We start from the raw sequence: 26,304 nt of genomic DNA, 5'->3' as shown, positions 1-26,304 counted from the left end.
ATATATATATATATATATATATATATATATATATATTAGTAAAGAAAGATATACATTTGTCTGTGTGTGTGTGTGCTGCAGATAAAATGACATGATGCTATGATACAGTACCCAGTACCCAGATCTTTGACAAGAAAAAAGAAATCGCAAGAAAAGAAAAAGGTGCTGCCTAAAAGTTTATCCTTTGTGGCAACAGGCCTACAGTGTGGGTTTAAAAGATCCACATCACATTAACTTTAACGGTCTGTTTTCTCTTTGCAGTTTTTCTGCTTTCCTCTCCAGAGCACCGCCTTAATAGCGCCCTAACCACGCCGAGGGACCTCCAGCACGACCCATTTAAGCGTCTGCATCGCACGTGTCAAATTTTACGTGCTGCGTCACGCCTACGCCAGCGCGTCGAGAGCCACAGCTCCGCCATATTGCAGGAAATCCGTCTGAGGTTTAGAGATTAGCGTTTAATCTGAGGAGTTGGGAACGAGAGTGTGATTGGAAGTTACTGCTAGCCATATGGTTAGCTCGAGTGGGTGGGTAGCTCGCGCAATCGCTGTTCTCACACGAGAGGACATATGTTTATGAAGACAAATCGGCGCGTCTCGGCACGTTATTATTATTATGCCGAACTCTCTTATGAGTGTCTAGCTAAACTGGCGAGTTGACATTCTGACTCTGAAAAGTGGAAAATCGGATTAACGTTCAAGACTGCGCACCAAACCCTAATCATCTGTGTCGCTGGCTCCCGCTGCCACGAGCCCAAGATATCTGAAAGAGAAAGGCTGGTTGCTCGATAGATAGCTCAGTGTCAGCAGGAAAACACCAAGACCTGGCTCGATTCGACTAGCTTGTAGATCGGTGGTTGTGTTTCTGTCAGCGAGGGCAAGCGTTCGAGTCGGTGTGTCTGCTGCCGATGATATTATGCTGCCCTGTGACCCGTGTACCCAACTGTGTTTCAGTGTTGACTAAATTAGCTGTGTTAGAGTGTTAAACCTGCCTGCTGGGCTGAATTTGAACTGTTCTCGGACCCTTTGGAGTCGCTGGCCACTTTGCGATTTCTTCTTTCTCGGACTGGCCCCAACAAACACGGAGGATATCTTTGCTTATTTACTGGCTAATAAATCCTGACTGAACTGTGAGAAGATGTCGACCAAAGAACCGAAAGAAAAGCTGTCGACCACTGACCGAATTATTAAAAGTAAGTTCATGTCGGTTTGTGTTTGATGCAGTGTCTAGACAGGTAAAACTGATTCTAATGGATTCCCACTCTGGTATTTTGGTGACTCGTTTGATTCAGTGAATCATTTCTTAAAGGTTTTGTTGACTGCCTGCACTGTAAATATCAATAACAACTTGTAGATTACCGATCCCAACTTTTCAAACAGGTTTATTTTGACGTCCAGTTATTGCAACTATCCCACTAAATTGAGTAAAGAATATTTCGTAATCTTGGCACAAGTCCTTTTGAATTGACAACAAATTATCCCATTACTCTTTCACCATTTGCACCCATTTCAACTCAAAAGTAGGGCATCATTTTTATCTACCTGCACACCTAATTTATATTGTAAATATAAATATACAACTGATTGCTTTTCAACTCAAATTGATCACCCATGCCTGTAACTATGAAGGTGGGAGTGACCCTTGATTCTGGCTCATACTATGTAAAATATGAAATATGAATATTTCTGTCTACACACCTGGTGTATGAGGTCAGAATCATTGCATTGTTATCAGTGTTTATATTTTTTGTTGTTGTTGTTGTTGTTTGTTTTTCTTCAGGTATAAAGCAAACCTGATTTTAAAATTCAGCATTGTGCTCCAGTCAGCCATTGTTTGCAGTGTCCTATCATTATTTGTGGTATAAGTAATATGGGGTAAATTGAGAAACACATGCTTCACATTACCTGCTTGGATCAGCTTTGAGAACTTTCCTAGAGAAAACTATGTGAATTAGCATGCAGTGGGGGTTCAAGACACAAACCTCCTGTAGCTCTTAATATAAGATAATGTTTCACAAGCAGAGTTATTTAACGGATTTAACAGACTTTACAGATATCACTCACAATTATGTTTTCATTTTTGTGAAAAATTAAATCCTGCTTCATCTAACGTAGGTTATGACATGTTAGTTATACTAAACACTGTTTTAATTTGAAACGGTTAGATCCATCTGTGATTACATAAATTTCTGGCTTTGTGGAAAATATTGTTAAGGAAAACAAAAGAGTTTTTGCTTTTTAATAGTAATGATCTAAATAAGACTCACTGTATGCATGCTTCATTTTGACTAGGTATCCAGTAATGTCAAACCTTATTTACCCAATAAGGTCAAACCAAGTAAACCTAGCCAAATTACATTTGATAAAACCCCTGGGCTCTCTAACATCAGAACCGTACACTTTCTGTTGCCATTTGCTCATATTTGAGTCATTGATCACCAGATGTTACGCAAGACTTAGTGTCACAGATGCTGAAAAATTTAGACTTTAGTTTCTATTGTCCGTGTTATTGGTCTTTTTTTTATGTCCGCCTTTTGCTTCACGCTTTCAGATGGGTTTGAAAAGATTATTTTGTTGGGTTGAGAAGCAAGAAAAAAATAGAGACACTAATAGCACATTAGTAGGTCAGCACAGGAACCAATTTGCCTTTCAAATATCCAGGTTTTGAGTGAACACTTGTAGCCTCCCTAGTGTCAAGTTGAATGCAGGGCTGAAAAAGCCCTGAATCGGCGTGGCACGAAATGTCATCCTGAAGGCAGAGCCTGTCCTTGGTAACACTGAAATGCAAAGCGTTTGGTTCAGAACTGTGTCATATGCAAATGTTTAAACTTAGATTGAGGATCTGTGTCTAACCCTTGTATCTTTCTCGGTATGAAGGTGTAAAGCATCCTACAGAATTCTGTAGCATGAATGTGTTGACGTTTCTCCACTCTGGCCTTAACCCTCCATCCTCTCTTTTGAACTTTAGGGTCAGGATCTTGTTTGCAGTAGGAGGAGTCCCTAAATAAACAGCCTCTGAACCTGGAATCCCTGGCTAATAAAGGCTTTGCCTAATCTGTTCTTAGTGCTCGTACCCAGCTTACCGTCACTATTCCCAGGCTGTGTTGTGGACCCAGGGCTGCTTACGGTTTATTTATACTCCTCAGTTGTCAGAGTATAGATAAAGTTCATTTATGTCCTTATGACCGTGAGCTCGTATTGTACGAAACCTTAACTCAGGTGAGGTGGAGTCGTCGTCCGTTCTCGCCCCTCTCTCCATATTATCCCCTTACTGCTTATAGTATTTTATTTAGTGTGGATAAGTGTGACCAACTGAACATGAGCTGAAAACGTTTTTTGACTGTAAATCTGCCGCTTTCTGCAAAGTTCAACTCTGTTCAGCCATGTGTCATGATAGCACAACTTTCTTTTTTTTTTAAGGCTTTCAGAGCTGAGGATATCATAATGATTGTAATGTTTGGGTTATGTCTTCATGCCAAAAGTGGAAGTGTTAGATTGTCTTCTACCATAGTCTTCAGTTATCATTTCTTCTTAAATCACAGTTAATGCTTTTGACAGATATTTCGATCGAAAGCAAAAATACATTTGAAGTAAATGAGATCCCATCAATTTTGTATATTGTGGCTCAATTATTGCATAAAAAAACTTCTTCACTTCTATGGTATTATATTTTCATGCAGGAGTTTTCTAAAGTTGATTATTACTTTCTTGTTTCTTGATCACAGTTTCTGCAAAAATATTAGGCAGCACAACTGTTTTCAGCATTGATCAGCTACCAGGTCAGAATATTAGAATGGTTTCTGAAGGATCATGTGACACTAAACTGAAGACTGGAAAAAGCCAAATCGGAATGTCTTATAATTGATTGATTTGGCAATAGTGATGTCTTGAACTGAAGTACTTATAAATATTGACACATGCCTAGGGTGTGGCCACCATAGACTGTATAAAAACAGTTTCTGAAGAGCATTTCTGAAGCCCAATGTGGGTGGAACCGGCTGTCGCCATATTTGCAGCGTGTCGATCCTGGATAATCGAAAACAGGCAAAGAGGTGGGATGTGGGTGTTTGCTGAAACCACGCCCGCCTAGTTCGACGGTGGTGACAGCAGTGGCAATCCACCTGTCACTCAAGTGGCCACACCCTTAATTATGCAGAATTTTAAGGCTTAATATAATTTAAACGGATGAGTTATTAAAAAAAAAAATTAAATCCCTTCACAGTTGTCATGAAGGGCAAAATAGCTATATAACCACTTTTTGTACCAGGCTGTAAACCTTTTTTTTTTTTTTTCTACTGTAAATATGGGCATTTTAACATGGGTGGTCTGTGGGATTGACTTCCTTTTGGAGCCAGTCTCTAGCGGCCAGTTGATGAATTGCAGTTTAAGTCACTTTCATGTTGGTTTCAAGAGAAAGACTGGAAAGTTGCCGCTTGGTGGCCACATAATAGAGATATTAAAATCAAAGAGGCTGAACTTTGGCCATATGAAGAGATCCTTCATAAACTTTGGCATTTGCCATGTTTTGGAATGCTGTGAATTTTTGTCTGTGAACAATAAAAGTTTAAAACCATGACATCTGTTTTAATGAGGCATTTCAGTGTCCTCGTACAGATACGCTGCTGATTGGATGTGGGATCCAGTGGCTTGATTTGAATCCCTAATGGATGAGAGCTCAGACATCATTTGCTCTGGCATTCTGGGCACGCTTAATAGAACCGCCAGATTAACGGGAGCGTTGTCAAAGTCTGACTCGGTGCACCTTGTGGTTCCGCCAGACAGCTACTTGTTCCCTCTGAATGCTTTGCAGATGTCTTTAGTTACATGTCCTTCAGCATCGCCAATCACACCACAGTTTTAAAACCCACTTTCCATAAAATTACAATCAACTCTGACTTCTTTTGAAACATATGGGCTCTCACTGGCTATCGATCAAGCAGACATTCGGAGCCGGAGGCTGAGCAGCCAGAATACACTATGGCAGTTGCATGCAAATGAGGTCGCGGTGGAAGCAGCAGCGTCAACCATAGCTTTTGTGATAGACTTGGGGGAAAAGACCAGTGGCCCTGGCTGTTCACACAGCTTCCTGTTTTCTCTTTATGGTGTTTGAGAACTTCAACACGCTCCTCACTTCTTTCAGTAATTAACTCTTCAGAGGGTACAGAGATAGAAAAGTTTACATCATCTAGAAGCTCTTAAGCTTCTAAGGAACCATGAATCATAACAAAAATTCTCATTATTGAACACGTCTCTTGAGCCACAGCCCTTCTCTATGGCAACTTCTGCACTTTTGCTGAGGGATTTGGTGGAGTTAGATTACCTGGCAGTTCAGCACAGGTGAGGGATTACTGCGTGACATCTCAGGATCCTTTCACGTCTGTGAAGGTTAAACCTGAGAGCTGAATCAATAGAATCCTCATGATACCATAACTTTTATTATTAGCCCCAGCAGCAGCAAATGTCATGATGCTCCAGAGAGCAGCTCAAACTAATAAAGAGCAGATATGAGAATACACTGTCTATGACCTTTTTTTTTTTCCTCTTTAAAGATGCATCCTTTGGAGCAAGAGTCATTAAGCGAAAATGTTTTCATCAACAAATGTGTGCAGTGGTTTTAGGGAAGAACTCATTATTACTTTCTTGTTATGACCAAAAACTTATAAATGGCTAATAATATACCATTTTGATAAATAAATAAAAATGTAATACTTTTTAAAATGCATTTGTCTCAGTGAAACGACAGATCTTTTTTTTTTTTTTTTTTTTGTATTGTGATGTACATCCATGTGTGATGAATTAATGGAGAGTAATGGACAGTAATGGAAGGAAGTTAATGCATAAAGTTGATCATAAGTGGCTGTTACAACATTTTTTATGTTGTTTTTATTTCAAATTAAATGCTGTTTCTATTCATCAAAGTAGCCTGAAGAAATATATCAAGGTTTCAACAAAAATAACAAGCAGCACAACTGTTTTCAAAATTGATAAGTTTCTTGAGCACCAAAACAGCATATTAGAATGATTTCTTAAAGGGATACTCCCCCCCCAAAATACCCTCAATGTTGTTCCAAACCCGTAAAAGTTTAGTTTGTCTTCGGAACACAATTTAAGATATCTTGGATGAAAACCGGGAGGCCTGTGACTGTCGCATTATCTGCCAAGACCACAAGGATGCTCTGTTTTCTTTCAAATCAAATCAAAGCTAAATACACGTAGAAACAGTGATCCTTGTGGCGGGGATGATATAGAAGAGCATACGCAGCATACAGTCATATGGAGAGACACAGAGGAGACTGTTGACAAAGGAATTGTTGAATAAAGACGTTATTTTTCGCTTACAAAAAGTATTCCCGTTGCTTCATATAACCCAGATTGCACGTCTGAAGGCAGATGAAGCATTCTGACGACGAGTTTCATACCTTTTATGGACTTTGACACTGTTATTTACTTGGCAGTCTATGGGACAGTCACAGGCCTCCCGGTTTTCATCATAAATATCTTAAATTGTGTTCCAAAGACGAACAAAGCTTTTATGGGTTTGGAACGACATGGGGGTAAGTGATTAATGACACAATTTTCATTTTGGGGTGGAGTAACACTTTAAGGATCATGTGACTCTGAAGACTGGAGTAATAGCTGCTGAAAATGTAACTTTCATATCACAGAATAAATTACATTTTAAAATATATTAAAATAGAAAACAGTTATTTTAAATCGTAACAATTTAATTTCTGTTTTACTATATATATATATATATAATGTTATTTTTTATATATATATATATATAAAATAAACTTTCAAAAACTCAAATAAATGCAGCCTTGGTGAGCATAAGAGACTTTCAAAAACATTAAAAACTCACCCCAAACTTTTGAAATGGTCTGTATGTCTATTAATTTGTCCATTTAAAAAGTGATTTATTAACATTGTTTTAATAATTAAATGACCTTTTATTCCTTATCTCTCTTATATTGGCTCTTTATCACTCGTAATGGGCATACTTTGTACCTCCTCTTTTGTTTTCCATACTTGCAGCTGCCTTGTTAATATTGTAAAAGTTGAGCACATTGTCAACTGATATGATGCTCTTGTTGTACCTACAGCAGTGCCACTGCCCCCTCACCAGTGGCTGACAGTGAAGGACCTGTTTGTGGATGGTAAACCCAGTGCTGAGATACTGAAGAACCATTTGATCAAAGAGGGACGTTTGGAGGAGGACGTTGCGCTGCGCATCATAAATGAGGGTGCCAACATCCTTAGGCAGGAGAAGTGCATGCTAGAGGTGGAGGCACCAATCACTGGTAAGAAAGCAAGAGCATCTTTAGTAGGGCTTAAGGGAGATGACCATCTGTCTTGATTAAAATGCACTTTCTGACTTTGGTTTTGTTCTGCTGTGGCTGATTCCTAAGAATAAATGCTCCATGGAAACTTCATGCAACATTTCAAATATTCATTATTACACTTCATTGGCATCAGTGTGTGTACCTTTAGCCAACAATGAAATAATAAATCATAAAACGATTGGTTTGGTTGATAAGTAATTTTTCAAGTAGTCCCATACTCCATCTGTGAAAACCGTTTTCATCAGGCACACCATATTGGCATTGATGTTGAGTTCTTTGCAGAGATTAGCTGATTTAGTCTCACAAACAGTCACTGTGGAGAATCAGCTGCTGCAAACTTGTTTGGAGATACTCTCTAAACTCTAAAGGAAGACTTTCATATTATGTCTGGTTTTGAGTGCACTTGACCCTGATTGAAATATGCCACTTTCCTGTCTACATTCAACTTTACTATAAAAAAAAATTAGGGATGCATGAATTTAAGGTCGCAGCTTTTAAATAGATTTTTAATAGATCGATTGGTTTTCTATCAGTCGGGCAATATTGGATATTTAATTGTGCATGCACATTTCCCCTATATACCTTTGTTGTCATCTAAAGCGTACTTATTTAAGTTTTAAAAACACTAATAATATAAAAACACTGTTAAATGTAATTTAAGCAAATCTGAAAATAAATATCGTTTTTTTCTAGTGCTGTCAAATCGATTAATCGCCTCTGAAATAAAAGTTTGTGTTTACATAAGTGTGTGTGTACTGTGTATAATTATATGTATATACATGCATATTTAAGAAATATATGTAATATATATTATATTTATGTATAATAAATCTATTAAATTTATATTATGTATAATATAAATATTATATTAATGTATGTATAATATGCCTTTATATTATGTCGAATATACATATGTATACATGTAAATATTTCTTAAATATATGCATGTATGTGTGTGTATTTAAATATACACAGTACACACACATATATTATGTAAACAAAACAAACTTTTATGTTGGATGTGATTAATCGATTTGATAGCACTAGTTTTTACATACTACATATACTTTTCATTCTTTTCATACTGTAAATTTGTATTGCCTAAATTCACCTGTAGCTTTAGTTTTGGCTTAGTTTTATATTTACATGAAAATAATTTGTGATACCTCCTATAATTGTAGTAGTAATAATTTTAAATTTGTGACGAATGTAAACTTTTTAAAGGTTTTACTGTGCACATTGATTTTACGAGCACACTAATTAAAGACACTTAAATATATATTTTTATTAAAAAAAAAGGAAAGTCAAGGATATATAAACCAGTCAACCTCAATATTTGCTTAGATGTTGGAAAACTAGTCAACCATTTTGACCAATCTAGTCACTCTGGTTTATGAGAAATTGCATAATCGTAAATTAGTTATGGGCTTTTGCTTCTTTTATTTGACAGATAGATAGAAGAAAGTGACAGGAAATCGTATAATGGGAATTTAAAGATTATACACAAGAATCTGCATCGCATCTGGGTAATCTTAAATTTGGCTGGGCCTTATCAGTGACAAACAGAGCCTATTAAACTTACTCAATTATTTGATGATGATGTTGTGCTTCAAGGTTTAATTCTTCGAGACGTTGTGTGCGTCATGCCACAGTATTTAATGATGCCGATGAATTAGAGCTCATCTGTCCTCTATAGATATTGCTGCCTTTGAACACGAATTAATAGATGTCACAAACCCCTCTGGCTCTAGATACAGCCTTTTTTATAAATGGATCCAGCCTATGATGTATTTTCAGATATAGTGTCGTTGTTGCTAAGTGACAGTGCAGTCTTGTACATGTGGCCGTTGCTGGCTAGATGATGCAGGTAGTATGGATTTAAGTGAAGTGTTTGGTCTACGTACAGTCCATTATCTCTATAGCATTTGTTTTTAATGTGGTGTAATACAAAAACCCTTTTACCGTTTCACTTTGCTTACAGTTGCCATTGATTTCAGTTATGAAGCAGGCATGAAGTATCACTCACTGAAAGTGAAGTATCATGTTAAGCTTTTGTTGTGCTTCCTTTTTACCTGTAGTATGTGGTGACGTTCACGGACAGTTCTTCGACCTCATGAAGCTCTTTGAAGTTGGTGGTTCCCCCGACAACACGCGCTATCTCTTCCTGGGCGATTATGTGGACAGAGGATACTTCAGTATTGAGGTGAGTGCGTGTTCTTAAATAATCTACAACAAGAGGCCCACATGAAATCTGCACCTGCAGAAATCAGCTTCACAGATTCCCACTGGACACTGAAACCCTGCTATTTAAAGATTTCTACATGTCCACAGTTATTTATTATTCAATATTTAAGCTAATATGTTTATGTATTTAGCCACTAAGCGCCTAAGTGAGTAGTACTCTCAGCTTTAACACATTGTTTTTGTTTTCTCGCCAATATACTGCCATTCAAAAGCTTTTCTGAATGATTTTGAAAGAAATCTCTTATGCTCACTAAGGCTGCATTTACTTGATCAAAAATACAGTACAAATTAGATTGGGTGCTCAAGAAACATTTCTTATTATTATCAAAGTTGACAACAGTTGTGTTGCTTAAAGGTGCACTAAGCGATTTTTGCCAAACGATGTTGATATTTGAATGCACCAAAACAAACACGCCAATACCCCAACAGGACCTCGCCACCATTTTGATAACTCCGCCCAACATGTGCGTTCACAACCCTGGCAACGACAATGGCGGAATCTGCTATTCCTGCCAGCCAAGCATATTCAAGCAAAAGCCAACACAGAGTAGTTTTGTGTAAAAGCAAAATCAACATAACTCACCTATCAAGAAGAAACAAAGCAACCTCTGCGTCCGATTTCAGGCCTTCCCGCTCCTTGAGTTCTCTCAACCGCTGGAAGCTGCTCCAGTATTTACGTGGGTCCTACCTCTTACCTGATCTTAACCCTTCTTTTAAATGTTTTGTTCCTCTGAAATTTTCCTCTTTTTACTTTATTTTATTTTATTTTTTATCTGCCATCTCTCGCTATCTATAGTCAACCTGCTAATATCCGTCTTGCGCATTTACTGAGCACTCTCTTCTCCCTATTATTACTAGACACGTCCCTTACTGCTGATTGGGTGCACGTTTATTTTGGGGCTTGGTCCGACACTGGTCAAAAGCGTTTTTCAAAAATCGCTCAGTGCACCTGTAATATTTTTGTTGAAACTTTTTTTTGTCGCGATTGCTTGATGAACAAAGTTCAAATGAGCAGCATTGATTTAAAATAAAAATCCTTTGTAACCTTCTTAAATAAATGTATTTACTATTACTTTTGATTTAATGTGTCCTTTTTGAATAAACGTATTAATTTCTTAAAAAAAAAAAAAACATTTGAAGGCTAGTATGTCAGTCTATATTCCATCTAGGCCATTAAGTATTAAGTAGTCTTGTTCAGTCTATGCACAGTTTACCCTAACCATATCCTTACCCTAACACCAGTGTTTTTCCTGATACTCAAGAGTATTAAATTTTATTTCACTGTTTGTGATAGTTCCAGTGGGGATATGTATTTGCATGCAAGGCTGGGTTCATTCTTACTTGGCTGAGAATCTGACATCTTCTCTGAACCATCTGTTGAGGCATTATCACTGGCTACACTGCCACATTACCAACAGTGCATCAACTGCCACACATAAGCACAAAAAAGAAGTAAAAAGCAGATTATGCCATAATATCTCCAGTAAAGATTTGTTGGTCAACAACAATTTCCAGACTTTTTTGGGAAACTGTAATCTTTTACATAGTTACAGTGGCTGGTCTGAAAGGATGAGGTATTATGATTTGCTTTGTCTTAACGTTGAATTAGCATGCCTTTGTAACATTGAGCAGATCAAGGAACAAAAGGGCTGAGTTGTAGAGCTGTTCGATTTCAATTTTTTTTTTTTTTTTTTTTTAGAATTGACTCCTTGAGTCAATTCTTTAGTGTTGTTTTCTATTGTGTTTTTCTATTTTAAAAGATTGGAGAAACATGTTCACTTAATCACGCTGTGACTGATGGAGATTTTCAGACTGGTTTATTCTTTTTATATACTTTAGACATCTAGAACGTATTCAAGTTTACGCATCAATGTCTGTATTGTGTGTATTATGTACAAAAATATAATGTAGGAAACTTGTCCGAGAGGTAGCAGGGTTTCCGCGGATGCTTAAAAAAATCTTAAATTTAGTTTTCAAATTCAAATTTAAGGCCATGAAAAGTCTTCAATCATTGCAGTCAGCGAGTGTTGCAGTTGAACAGTCCACAAGTCAACAAATAAAGCGTGTGCATTCATAATAAAATGTGTCCCACATGGCTCCGGGAGGTGAATAAAAGCCTTCTGTAAAGAATCCATGTGTTTTTGTAAGAAAAATATCCATATTTCAAACGTAATAAACACTTTTCTGTCACTTCATCTATCTGTCATACACGGAAGCCGTTCAGGTGGATGGCGTAGTACGCCAGTCTTGCGTGATTAGTGACTAATGAGGAGAGAGAACAAAACAAAATGCGGTCACAAATTAGGAGTACAAACCAAGGATTTGCAAAGAAAAATGTTGGGGGATTTCGATATAAACCAGGAGGAGAATGGTTTTCCTTTGCTAAAGTAAGGAAACTTTGCTTCCTTTGCTCCTATACGCAAATTTGCGAGACTAACATATCTCAGCATATGTCTTGCGTCATCCCAAGCTAAAGAATAATAATGTGCATTTGATCAGGTATAACTGCAGTACAAAATTATGAGATGCATTATTTGAATGCTTGGCCAAAGAAATGTCTTTAATCTAGATTTAAACAGAGAGAGTGTGTCTGAACCCCGAATGTTATCAGGAAGGATATTCCAGAGTTTGGGAGCCAAATGCGAAAAAGCTCTACCTCCATTAGTGGACTTTGCTATCCTAGGTACTACCAAAAGTCCAGAATTCTGCGACCTTAGGGAGCGTGATGGATTGTAGCGTGATAGAAGACTAGTTAGGTATGCAGGAGCTAAACCATTAAGGGCCTTGCAGGTAAGTAATAATATTTTGTAACTGATATGGAACTTAATAGGTAGCCAGTGCAGAGACTGTAAAATTGGGGTAATATGATCATATTTTCTTGACCTGGTAAGGACTCTAACCGCTGCATTTTGGACTACCTGTAACTTGTTTATTGAAGATGCAGGACAACCACCTAGCAGTGCATTACAATAGTCCAGTCTAGAGGTCATGAATGCATGAACTAGCTTTTCTGCATGTTACATGTTTCTAAGATGGAAGAATGCTGTTTTTGTAACATGGGAAATATGATTTTCAAAAGTCAAGTTGCTGTCTAATATAACACCCAGATTTCTGACTGTAGAGGAAGTCACAGTACATCCATCTAGTCCGTCTGTGTACGTTTTTTTTGGTCCAATAAGTAATCTCTCTCTCTTATCCGAATTTAATAGGAGAAAACTATTGGTCATCCAATCTTTTACATTTTTAACACACTCTGTTAGCTTATATAATTTAGAAGTTTCATCCGGTCTTGTTAAGATATATAGTTGAGTATCATCAGCATAACAGTGGAAACTAATCCCATATTTTCTAATAATATTACCAAGGGACAACATGTATATTGAAAACAGCAGAGGACCTAGGACAGACCCTTGTGGCACTCCATATTTTACTGGTGATCATTGAGATGACTCCCCATTTAAATAAACAAAGTGGTAGCAATCAGACAGGTAGGATCTAAACCAACTTAAAACCTGCACTTGAATAACTGTATAGTTTTGTAATCAATCTATAAGTATGTCATGATCTATAGTGTCGAACACAGCACTAAGATCAAGTAAAAATAGCAATTAAATGCAGCCTTAGTCTGATGCAAGAAGCAAGTCATTTGTAATTTTAACAAGTGCAGTTTCTGTGCTATGGTGGAGACTGAAACCTGACTGAAATTCTTCATAGAGATAATTTTTTTGCAGGAAGGAGCACAATTGAGCAGACACAACTTTTCCTAAAATTTTTGACATAAACGGAAGATTTGAAATGGGTCTATAATTTGCCAGTTCACTGGGATCTAGTTAATCTGGGATCTAATAACCGCCAGTTTGAATGGTTTTGTGACGTGACCTAAAGATAACGACAAGTTAATAATATTGAGAAGCAGTTCTTCTGCTACAGGTAACAACTCTTTCAGTAATTTAGTGGGTAACAGGCATGTTGTTGGTTTAGATCTTCCTGTCCTATAGTTGTGAAGCAGTGCAGTTTGTCTTTGGGTGCAATGAATGATTTCTAATGCCTCTTGATCAAAAAATCATTTCCCAGCCCTACTGAGTTGAAGTGAAGGAGTGTGGCAGCTGGGGATTTATCTTTATATGTGTGCATATGATATTATTGTTATATAATAATAATGAAACAATATATTAATTAACTAACCTAAAACGATTGCATTGCATAATGTGAAAATGGTCCATTTTGAATCTCCCAGTTTACTCAAGCCTCTACTTTTTGTGTGATTGGTTGCTTTTGGTAAGTGTAGGCTGTGCAAGTTCACTAAATGTCACTCTTAAAAGAGAAAACATTAAATTGCAGGAGCTGTGGATGCTTAAGAATGGAGAACAAGGGTATCAGAGACCTTGTTAAGCTGTATGGTAAATGACCTCTCTTTCTCAGTCTGTCTCATTTGGATGTGTCACTGGAGGAGTTGTCTGACTGGAGCTATTTGACAACCTGCCAGACACTGTACCCTTTCATAAGAGATGAGTCATAGAGCATTAAAGCGTGGAACACTCTGCTTGTTGCGAGTCTCCGCTGAATGACTGATGTCACTGACCACTCACACTTTGATCCTGTGAGGAGTTTATAAGTTGGACATTAAGGGGCAATCACGCAGTGACTTGCATGCAGTTGTTTATTTTCATTGAGAGTTGGACATTTCCAGTGACATGAGCAGAGCTTAACTTTATTCAAATGAGTTAGTCCTGACTTCTCTGCTCTGCTCTGCTCAACATAATAATAAAATAATATATATTATAAAATGTGTGTATGTATATATATAATATATATATATATATATATATATATATATATATATATATATATATATATATATATATATATATACACAGTGCCCTCCATAAGTATTGGAACAGTAAAGACAAAATTGTTCTGTTTGCTGTGGAGTCAAGAAATCTGTAAATATGATTAAAAGATGAATATGAGACAAAACTACAGAATGTCACATTTTATTTTTGGGTGCTTCAACACAAAGATTTTTTACCAGCTAAGAAGATCAGCACTTTTAGAGTTTCATCTCCCTATCCGATGTGAGCATAAGTATTGAAACAGTTGCCTCACAGCTCTTTCTAAGTGTTCAGCTGTGTCCTGTTGCATTAATTCTTCAGATAATAAAAGCAGGGGATGTGTCTTATCAGTTATAGCCATTGCTTCTGCATTCTGAGTCTTGCATTCGATGATGACACACACAAACCAGGATGAAGACGAGGAAGCCGACTCTGAAAGAAAAGCAAGAAATTTGGATGCTAAAAGAAAAGAGGAAGTCAATAAGAACTATAGGAAAAACAAAGGGCATGGAGAAATCAAGAGTTTGGAAACTACTGGCGACATCAGCAACCAACGACAACCTGATCGGCTGAGAAAAACAACAGTAGTTGATGACAGACAAATCATAAAAGCTGTGAAAATGAACTCTAAAATACATGTCTGTAAAATCAACAACAACCTCCAGAAAGCTGGGGTGATGCTCTGTCAATCTACAGTTCTCAGGAGAATTTGACATAGAATTATGGAAGCTACACAGCAAGATGCAAACCTCTGATCAGCATCAACAATAGAAAGGCAAGATTCTTCACAAATGTGAGCCAGTAGAGTATTGGAGTTGATGGACCGATGAGACAAAGATTAACCTTTATCTAAGTGATTGGAAAGGAAAAGTGTGGAGAAAAGGGAACTGCAAATGATCCTAAGCATACAACCTCATCTGTAAAGTTTGGCGGTGGTGGTGTCATGGCATGGGCATCCATGGCTGTCTCTAGAACAGCACCTCTTAATTTTAATGATGACTTAATGTATGATGGCAGTAGCAGAATGAATTTGGAAGGGTACAAAATCATCTTTGCTACCAATTTTCAAGAAAATGCCACCAAACTCATTAGAAAGCACTTCATATTAGATAAGGACAATGACCCAAAACACCCTGCCAGTTCAGTCAAGGACTTTATCAGGGCAAAGAAATGTAAAGTCTTAGATTGCCCAAATCAATCTCCAGATTTAAATTCGATTGAACATTAATTTCACCAGCTGAAGAGGAGGCTAAAGACAGAAACTCCCCAAAACAAGCAACATTTGGAATTGGCTGCATTAAAGGCTGGAGAAAAGCATTTCAAAGCATAAGACCAAGAGTCTGGTGATATATATGGGCTGCAGACTCACTGCTCTGATTGCATGCAAGGGATCTGCAACTAAATATTAGCTTTTAATCTTTTACATCTGCCTTAAATTCAACTGTTCCAATACTTATGCTCACATCAAATAGTGGGATGAACTCTGAAAGTGCTTTCCTTTTTATTTGGTAAAACATGTTTGTGTCGAAAGACCTAATAATAAAATGTGACATTCTGTAGTTTTGTCGCATATTCATCTTTTAATCATATTTGCAAATGTCTTGACTCAGCAGCAGAGAAAGCAATTTTGACTTTTATTGTTCATATACTTATGGAGGGCACTATCTATCTATCTATCTATCTATCTATATCTATATATATATATATATAATATATATATATATATATATATATATATATATATACATAGACAAACGCACTGTGGGTTGATAAGATTTTTTAAAAATGTTTAAAAATCAAAAATACAGTAAAAACATAAATATTTTGAAATATTATTGCAATTTGAAAATATATTAAAATAGACAACAGTTTCTATTCAGGTTGTTTAAAGTCTGAAAAATTGTCTTAATTCACAACATTTAGCATGCTGGAGCTCTATTGAATAAGGGTGTTTTCACATCTTAGCGTTTGTTTCGGAACCTGGTGCGTTTTCTCCCTTGGTTTGGTTCGTTTAGGCATATGTGAACATGGAAATTGCGCTCGGATCCGCACCAAAACAATTGCCCAGAGACTGCCTGAACGAAGTGCTCTCGGCCCGATTGCAAACGAAATCTGTAGCGGTTCGCTTTAAGTCTGAAACCAATCCAACCCAACAGACCAATGAATCTGGCTGTATCACAATGTATGATGGGTAATAACATAAAGTTGCGTGAAGCAGCAGGGATTGTATTGCTTATGGCTCCCAAAATGGACCTTGGGCTAACTTGGAGTAGGGAAGAAGTGAAATGTTTAATTGAAATTTGGTCAGACTAACACATTGCCGAACAGCATTCTGTTTGCTCTTCTCTGCAATAGGTACATTAGGTTGTCCTAACCAAGTTTTGATTCCTGCTCAAAATAATGAAGTAATATAACAGCAGTGACCAAAAAAGCCACAATAATCCCATGAAGCTGCTGTCTGTCCATCCTGACGGATGACAACTTTGAGCAGAATCCCAGAAAATAAACAGATGCACTGAGACGAATCCCGGAAAATAAACAGATGCACTCTGATCAATTAAAGGAGAGTTTACTCGCACGTGACTTGTATTAACAAAGTTTGGTCTGTTTGTAAATATTGGCTTGTGAATGCGAACCGAACCAAGAAATTGTAGCAATTTAACCCCCGGTTTCAGAACAAAGCAATCGATCTACAGGTGTGAAAACACCCTAAGAATTATGTGAATTCCTCCTGTTTGAAACGACATAGCAAAAAAAATAAAAATAAATAAATAAAACAATTAGATAAACTAATCAACCTAACTAATTGGTTGATAGATGCCTAGTCAACCATCCTGATCCCTCCATGTTATTAAACCAGGCAATAACCTGAAGCAGCATGTAAACTTTAAGAAATAAACATTTTGTCATTCCCTGTGTCGTCTGCCATTCAGCAATGATAGCCTTTGTTCAGGTCCTCTTCTCATAGCCACTATTACCTGCAATTTTCAGCTCATTATTCCTCTTGCGTAGGCTCCGGTCCTAGCTCTCGGCACTGTTGCATCCCACCTCCCACTTGCACCCTCCTCCGTGTCTATTATTTCTCGTGTCATTTAAATGCACACCTGTCGTCCTTGGTTACCTTGGTGTCCTGTTCTCCCCACATTGAGTGGTGTCTGGGATTTTGCATGCAAATGAAAAGGAAGGGGGTGGGGGGATTAAGATAAATGGATTTTAATGAGGCTGAAATGAGTGTGTGCATGTACTCTGTACTGTACAGAAGATCAGGCGTCTCACTCAAACTATTAGTGTATTGCCAAGGTTTTTATTGTTGTTTGCTGCCAAGCACATTCTATACTTTAGTGTGAATTTTAGATGTGTAAATGAACCAAACAAACCTGTTGTTTAGAATAATGTGTCTTTGGGAATAATTATCATGTGACCACTCACTCCAAATTTTGCAGTCCCTTGTGCACCCAGTTGGCCATCTGTTGAGCACCAAACAGTGAAAGGACTGTGATTGTGCTGTAATCTTGCCATTGGGCATTAAAAAAGATTACCTTAATATGCAACCGAAAAATTGCCTTTGTTTTACAATAAAGGAAGATATCAAAAATAATTTAAATTTTATTAAAGTGTCCTGCTATAAATGATATTAGGAAATAGTTTTTACTCAGAAATTACACTAATAAACATTTTTAAAAAGGTTTCTCTTGGGGAAAATTTTGCAGTTTTTTAATCCAATACAAAAATGAAAGATTGTATATAATTGATATTTTTATTTATCTATTTTTATTTCATTAAAATGGGATGTTTTCCCTAGTTTGTTGATGTAAAAGATTGAGAGCGGTCTTCATTTTCTTTTCATAGCTGTGTCAACTGACATTAATAATCAAGTATCTTAAGGATTATAACTCTCTCTCTGTGTCTCTGTAGTGTGTGCTGTTTCTGTGGACACTGAAGATCAACCACCCCAACACCCTCTTCCTCCTCAGAGGCAACCATGAGTGTCGGCACCTCACAGAATACTTCACCTTCAAACAGGAATGTGAGTGCTGTGGGAATGAAGCATCTTGGAGTGCTGAGAGCTAAGTGATGTGTTGGCTAGCCTTTTCCTCTGCTTTCACTGATGTTCCCTCTTTGATGTCTGAAAAGCTGCATTTTCAGCCAGCTGTCACCAGCTAGCACTTTCGTTTACTGTGCAAACAGTGTAATATTACTCCTGCAGTTAAGCGGTCAAAATTGATTTGCCTTAATAGAGCGGACTCCATACTGCAATGTTTCTTAAAGCATATTTGCTTGATATAACTGGACCAGATTTTTATACTGGGCCAACTGCTAGTGATGACTGTAACTTCCGTTTACTGCTTTGCCTATGGCTAACATCACATCAGTTTTGTTGGAGTTGGATGGCCAGTATGGTCTCATTTATCTTGTCGCCTGAGAGAACCACTTTAGTAAAATAGCAATACTTGTTTAAATGATTTGAATAATTATTTTTCACTTAATGTGGGTTAAAACTACACAAGGCAGCTGCTCACACTGTGAAATGTATTATTACATCAAGTTTGGCTGGAACATATTTACTGTTTCAATCTCCCAGCATGCCAGAATCACACAATATGGTCACTGCCTGGTGGCGCCATTGCTGACAGTTTTGGACTGAATTTAGCAATCTTCCCAGAAGAAAAAAAATTCTGAATAAAAAAATTGCAATTTAAAATGCAGTTTAAAAATTCCAGGTTTGCTATGCTTGAATAAAAATAATCATAATATTACCACAATTATTGTAAATTTATATAATTACTAAAATAAAGATTTGAAACAAAAGAAATATTATTATTGGCTTTACTGTTTGAAACAAAAGAAATTATTACTAAAATTTATAGTCTCATTGTTTTGTTTCAAATCTTAAACCATAAAATCACTTCATTTTTTGCAAGACTTTCTCACTTATAAGCACCCAAAACACAGTAAAACACTCCACTTTGGCCCAGAACACAGTGTTGTGAATATACAAGTATTATATATATAAATCAAAGGCTTTGCCATCATAAGAAATTACAATACTAAAATTTATAGTCTCGAATTCTTCATTTTCAAATGTTAAACCATCATAAATATCGGCACCGTTTGTATTCAAAGAAGGCTGTTTTAATCTGCTTGTTAATCTTTTTTTTTTTTAAAATTCAGCATACAACAACTTCATGTTTTGGAAGATTGGCTCATGTTGTGTTCCCAGAACACAGTGCAGCACTTCACTATGAATTGCATACAACAAGTATTTATGTAATTAAATCACAGGCTTTGCCGCTTTAATTTTAGTAAAACTTTAATATTTCTTATTGTATTATTTTAATTTTAGTTTCCTTTATTTTTTAAAGTTTAATCTAATATTATATTTAATTAAATTTTATTTCAGCTTTATTTCAGTTCAGCCAATAAAAAAAAAAAATATTAAAAAGTTTCTGTCCACATATTTCTGGTGGACGTTAATGGTTTGCGAAAATTAGACACTTTTAGGACTTTAAGACTTATGTCTCTTACTGTCTGAAATTGGTCTCTACTCTCCCTGAGATCTAGAGCAACTTTTTTAAGACCGAATTAATATTCCCACTTCTCTGAAAGGCAGTTCATAAAGAGGCGCTGTCTTTGTTTTACAGGCTTTACGTGCTCTGTTTTCTTCAAACAGCACTTTGTCCCTCTGAGAAAACAGGCTAGCAGACAGCTCTATTAGAGTTAGGTTTGTAGAGCTTTATGTCTGCTGCCAGAAAGTGTCCAGGTGTGAGTTATTAGTATGCTGAATAGTGAAGTGGCTGGGGCTCATCTGGCTCACAAAGAGACAAACCCGATGAGCCGCTGTACACTACACGCAGCATTACCTCTCCTGATTTATGAGAGAGTAATGTCTTTTCATTGTGAAGCCTCTCATTAGCATTCTTTTACAATAATTTATTTAAAACCTTAATTCAATGCAGCATGACCAGCCAGGATCTCGAATAGAGACACAAGAAGCTGTTTAGCTTCTTTTCAGGCTTGGATTTATTTACGCTGCAGTTGCTTACAAATGCAAAGACATATTTGTTATCCGAAAGAATATTCCTACATAAGGAATTTCTTCTCTCTGGTGTGATGTGGTTGAACCAGGTTTGCATCTGCTGAGCCCAGAACCCATCTGCCAGGAGGTTATTACACGACTCCTAAAGCCACTGCTAGGAGATCACATGGCCAAGCTGGGCTTATTTTGAGCTGTTGACACCTGAAGTGTTCATGCCCTTCTGCCCTTTATGTCATATCAGCGGCAGCCACATTTTTTTATTTCATTTTGAACCTCTTGTCACTTGGAATATATCAGCTAGTGTGCTACCATTAGCTAGTGTGTCATCTTGTCATGTTTAGTTTATAGTTTTTTTTTTTTTTTTTTTAAATACATGTTATTAGCCTCAATTGTGCACAACTTGAACAAACTACAACAGGTAAAGCTGTCAGCTGTGTGGATATTAGCAATATCGTTAACAGTTAACTCCTTACTGCAGCATGAGTAATTGCTTTAGCGCAGTTCAAGCGGCACGTAAACCCATCGTATCTTTCTCTTTACTACTATAGTACAAAATAAACATGAATAGACATCAAAAGGTAGATTATAAGTAAGCCTACAGTACTACTTACTGAAATGTCTCATGTAATTGTTCATTCAGTGTTTCAAACTGCGGACAATGAGTGAAACTTGTCAACAATGCCACATACAGTCATTTACCTCAGAATAACCATTTGGCATTCATAAGCTCATCAATCAGCTAGAAATAACTATAAATAGGAGCATTTGATAAATTTATGCGCTATATATTTGTAGTTAACCTGTTGTCGACATAAGAAAGAATGCAAGGAGCTAAAGATAAGATTCAACACCACATAAATAATTGCATGTTACTAATGAAGGAAAACAGACTTGATGTGTGCAAGACACATGACAACATTTATAGGATGCATTGAGGAGGAGCCCATACTACACTCAATTGCCAAGTGATGCTGATATAGTTATGGTCCATAATATTGGAACAGATTTTGTATAATAAAAAATTCTTTGTGATTGTATATTGTTCTCATGTTGGAAAAGATGTTTAGTTGCCACTTTAAGTGAACCTTAGTTCCCAGGACATCTACAAGATGGGTTAAAATGCTGATAAAGACTAGAAAAGATGAGACTTAAACACATGACAGTATGAATGAAATGTTAAAGTGTTAAAAAAAGTAAATAAAACATGTTTATTCTGTTGCACTTAAAAAATAATCTGGTTCCTTTATTTTTATTTTTTCTGGAGCCCTGTTATAAAAGAATATAGTGAAGTGCAAACTGAATGCTTTATTGCTTTCAAATGCATTACTGCAATAAAATAAAAATGTATTATAGTTTAAATGTATATTAAATGCAGTTAGATGGTCTTCAGAGTGCTGATTTTGACCAGTCTAAGACTTAAGTTTAAATTTCTATGTAATTTAAGTTTTTTTTTTTTATTCAATGTACTGAGATGCATTTGTAGTAAACTAAAATATACTTTAATATCTGTTCTAAACTTGGATGTCATATTTAAGTACATTTAAAATATATTTACTTACATTTTTAAATTTTAAAATGTAGTTTTGCACAGCGCACAGTTATAACATTGTAAGACAATAAAAAAACAATATATTAAAATAATAAAAAAAAAAACATAAAAATTATATCACAAAAATATAATATCCAAAAACACATTTTTTATTATATTATAATAAAAAACCAATAAAATGCACTACCAGAAGCACATTCAATGCTTTTTTTCACAAGGTTATGCCAGCCATGCATTTTATCTTTGTTAATATAATAGCAGTTCATATTATATTATGCTATAGTGTTTTATACGTTTGCTTCTTGGTAAAATCCAGATTAAATTAAAATGAAGGTTCTTTTGAAGGTCTGATTAAATCCCTGATTTAAGTGGTACTACTCTGTTGTGCTTGAAATGAACACTGTTTGCTCTTAAGCTCATATAATAGCATTGCTATTGTGCTCTGCATAACAAAGCTGGAGGTGGATTCATGGCTGAATGTTCAGTGGAAGCCCAAGTGCTCTCCACGAGATCTCGTTCGAGGAGTGAATGTGTAATACAGTTTGTTGAATAACCCAGCTGTATTTAGTGGAAACCAGAAGACAAGACTAATGAGACTACTTCAGTCCAGATACTGAAGTATTAATAAGCTTAATCAGCAGCTGAATTAAGGATTCGCATTGCACTAATTAGGCTCATTTGAATTTAATTGAATAGTCCCTGCTTCTTTTGTGTCTGCTGGCAGACAGGATTTGTCGCTTTAGGTGTAGTTATTACTGTGTGACTACATGCTGGTTGTGACATCATGGATTATTATTATGCACAAGTAATTTAACATGGTCTTGATAATGATAACTTTGTATTGACTTTGATATTGTATGTACTGATTTAAAGATCAGGTCTGTAAGGTGTGTGTCCACACATTCAATATATGCTTATTTCCAAGTCAAAACGGAATTGTAAATAATAAAATTGAGAAATGTACAAAACTCATTTAAACACCCATTTCAGCAGCACATGGAGTTGCTTTGATAAATTCATCAATAACATACATTTTTTTTTTGTAAGCAATATACTGGAATACGTTTTAAAGTATTTTATTTAAAAAAAAAATTGTATACCAGGTACTATTCTGAGGTTGGGGGCAGTAGATTGTTTTTTAAAGAAACTCATTTTTATTTTGAGCATGGATGAATTAGATCAAAAATGTATGATGTTACAAAACATGTATTTTTCAAATAAATACTGCTCTTTTGAGATTTATGATCATCATAGAATACTGAAAAAAATAAATAATAAAAATCACAGATTCCACAAAAATATTTGTTTTCAACATTAATTAAAAATAAGAAATGTTTATTGAGCTGTCACAGGAATAAATGACATTTTCAAATATATTAAAATAGAAAACAGTTATTTTAAATTGTAAAAATATTTCATAGCGTTCCTGTTTTACTGTGTTTTTACTGTATTTTCAAATAAATAGGCTTTGTGAGCACAAGAGACTTTTTTAAAGAATTCTTCAAATAATTAAAAAATACATTTGTTTGAATTGGATAGTGTGTGGAAATCAAATTGAATCGTTTTGCTTTTGTACTGAATCAAAAACCAGTGAATTGAACTTTCAACTTAAATATTCACACATTTTAATTAGAAGTATTTAGACACATCCTTTTTGTAGGTTATTTCATAAAGTGGTTGGGATAAAATCGGCTATGACAAAAAGTGGTGGAGGTATGTCCCACCTATCATAAATAGCCTATGATCTTATCTGTTTTTCTTTTATCAGTTGTTTGTTAAAATGTCAACCTATGATAAAAATGTTACTGAATGAGTGACATACTGCCCATATAAATGACAATGTAATATGTTGTAATATCAATTGCTTCAAGTTCAAGCTGTGTATTATTATTATTATTATTATTATTAATTTTTTATTTAATAAAATAAATGCAACAGTACAGCTCAGTGAATCATCTCTGATCTTCAGCGATACACTGAGGGAAGGAGAAATTGGTCTCTATGTGGTTTTCTTGACTTCAGTGCTCTGAACTCTAATGTAGTCATACTTGTCTGTCTTTGTTTCCTTACAGGTAAAATAAAGTATTCAGAGAGGGTTTATGACGCATGTATGGAGGCCTTTGACTGCTTGCCTCTTGCAGCTCTTCTAAACCAGCAGTTCCTCTGTGTACATGGTGGCCTCTCACCAGAAATCAACTGCTTAGATGACATTAGGAAAGTAAGCAGCTGTTTATGTTCTGTCCTTTTCCTAACAGCCTTTTTTATAAGAAAACAAGATGTGTTCATGCCTCTTTTTTTCTTTGTCTGTACGCTGTGTTTTGCAGTTAGACCGGTTTAAGGAGCCCCCGGCCTTTGGGCCTATGTGTGATTTGATCTGGGCCGACCCGGGAGAGGACTATGGCAGTGAGAAGACGGCAGAGCATTTTAACCACAACTCAGTCAGAGGCTGCTCCTATTTCTTCAGGTACTGGAGCAGAGCTTTGTTTATTGGGTTAGATCTCCCAGATTTTTGAGAAAATTACAGATGTATTCAACATCACTAACATTCTGTTCACACCTAATACATTTAAGTTATAAATTATACTTATAATAATTACTGTTGCATGATACATTTTGTATATTCCCTTTTTTTTCTATACATAAAAGACAGTTGAAAAGTATGAAAAATAAATATTGAAAGCATACTAAAAAAATTAAGTTGAGTTCTCTTCATATAACAAAAACAAAATAGAAGTTTGTTATGCAAATCAACCCCTAGAACATAAAAGTGACTAAAGTGTAAGGAATGGCTATGTACAGTCCAGGGCTGATTTGCTTATTTTATGTTTATGTTTTTTGTAGATGCGTTTTCTTATTTTTTTGAAATCAAGATATTTTCATTAATACATATTGTTGTAATTTTTGCAAATAAAAATCATGGGTTGAATATAGCTTATTTTGAAACACGTATTAGTTATGTAACATTTACATGAGTAATCAATTACATTTTAAATTACATTTTTATAACTATAAAAAAAAAACTTAAGCACTTATTGTATTGAAGAAAAAAGCTGCATGGAATATTGTTGTAAAACCTTTTTCTTTTGCGTTTTTCTTTGACTAGATTCTTTGTACTTGCTCATAAACGTGTAACTGAGTCATTCAGGAATCTGTGAGTCGGTGCGGAAATTCTGTCTGATTTGCGCCAACTCCTGGAAATAACCTGATCGGTGTCACCCAGCTGGTTTCGTTCTGGGTGTATATATATAAGTGTGTTTATTCACTGTTTGCTTGTCCAGCTGGCATTTGTTTGTACCACGCCAGCTGAATGCTAACAAAGTGCAGGTGGTGGTCTGTTAGCTTGAGAGTTCACTGTGTTGCGGCCGAGTGGACTTGAAGAGAACCCCAAAAAGCTGTATTCAGAATCATCCAGTACATTGGCCCGTGCTTCGTTCAGTATGAGCAAGAGGGCTTGAGATGTTTAAAGGGCTGAAAACTTGCTTGTCATCTTTCATTATGAGACCCTCAGAAGTTTGTCTTTCTCTTGTTTGACAGTTATGCAGCAGTCTGTGACTTTCTGACAAACAATAACCTGTTGTCAGTAATTAGAGCACATGAAGCACAGGACGCAGGGTAAGTATCGACGATTATTATGTTTCATGAACGTGAGATTGAAAAAGTTCGTGTTTTCTGTGATAATTTGAGCTTTTGCTAGTTTATTCTTGTGATGTCGATATAGTCCTTCTGTGTCTGCCAGTTAAAAAAAAATAGATACCATCTGTAGCAGAGTACAAGGGTACATTATCTAACAATTAATGAGAGCACTTCCTGGATTGATCTACACTAGATGCCTTTTTGGCACACTGAGCTAATCTACAACTTAAGAGGTTTGTGTGTGTTTCTGTTTCAGGTACAGGATGTACAGAAAAAGTCAGACAACAGGCTTCCCTTCATTAATTACCATTTTCTCAGCACCAAATTACCTAGATGTGTATAACAACAAAGGTATGTTAGTTTATGTTAAAGTATGTTGGCCATATATTTCATGCAGGTTTTCTCAAACTTTTTTTATTTTTTAAACCAAAGGTGCTTTTCATAACCTCAAACTGTTCCTCAAAACCCCAACATCATTATTACTGTGGAAACTGTAATCGTAGCACCTTTGATAAACCATTGCGAGTGATGTCATTTCTTTACAGTCCCATATTCTCAGCTAATAAGAACGAGTTTTTCTTTATACATGTAAATAATTTATGATAAACTTCTGATTTCATATATTTATTGTTGGACTGTGACCGCTGATTTCATATATTTATTGTTGGAC

The 26,304-nt window shown here is 36.0% G+C and overlaps 1 protein-coding gene across 2 annotated transcripts in view; it reads left to right on the top strand.

The window, feature by feature from the left end:
• The first annotated feature begins 366 nt into the window (after positions 1-366).
• The window catches only part of ppp3cca (protein phosphatase 3, catalytic subunit, gamma isozyme, a), a 34,865-nt gene continuing 8,927 nt past the window's right edge, over positions 367-26,304 (top strand). For both annotated transcript variants that reach the window (XM_042755289.1, XM_042755285.1), the window contains exons 1-8: positions 367-1,189; positions 7,100-7,297; positions 9,418-9,542; positions 18,331-18,442; positions 24,074-24,219; positions 24,326-24,465; positions 25,536-25,613; positions 25,891-25,985. In XM_042755289.1, the coding sequence (XP_042611223.1) occupies positions 1,135-1,189; positions 7,100-7,297; positions 9,418-9,542; positions 18,331-18,442; positions 24,074-24,219; positions 24,326-24,465; positions 25,536-25,613; positions 25,891-25,985 (949 nt within the window). In that variant the 5' untranslated portion in view covers positions 367-1,134. The remainder of the gene's footprint in view (positions 1,190-7,099; positions 7,298-9,417; positions 9,543-18,330; positions 18,443-24,073; positions 24,220-24,325; positions 24,466-25,535; positions 25,614-25,890; positions 25,986-26,304) is intronic.

Source organism: Cyprinus carpio, chromosome A5 (assembly GCF_018340385.1).
Source record: "Cyprinus carpio isolate SPL01 chromosome A5, ASM1834038v1, whole genome shotgun sequence".
Taxonomy (NCBI): Eukaryota; Metazoa; Chordata; class Actinopteri; order Cypriniformes; family Cyprinidae; genus Cyprinus; species Cyprinus carpio.
The sequence above is the reverse complement of the archived record's forward strand: the minus strand, read 5'-3'. Positions and strand labels throughout refer to the sequence as shown.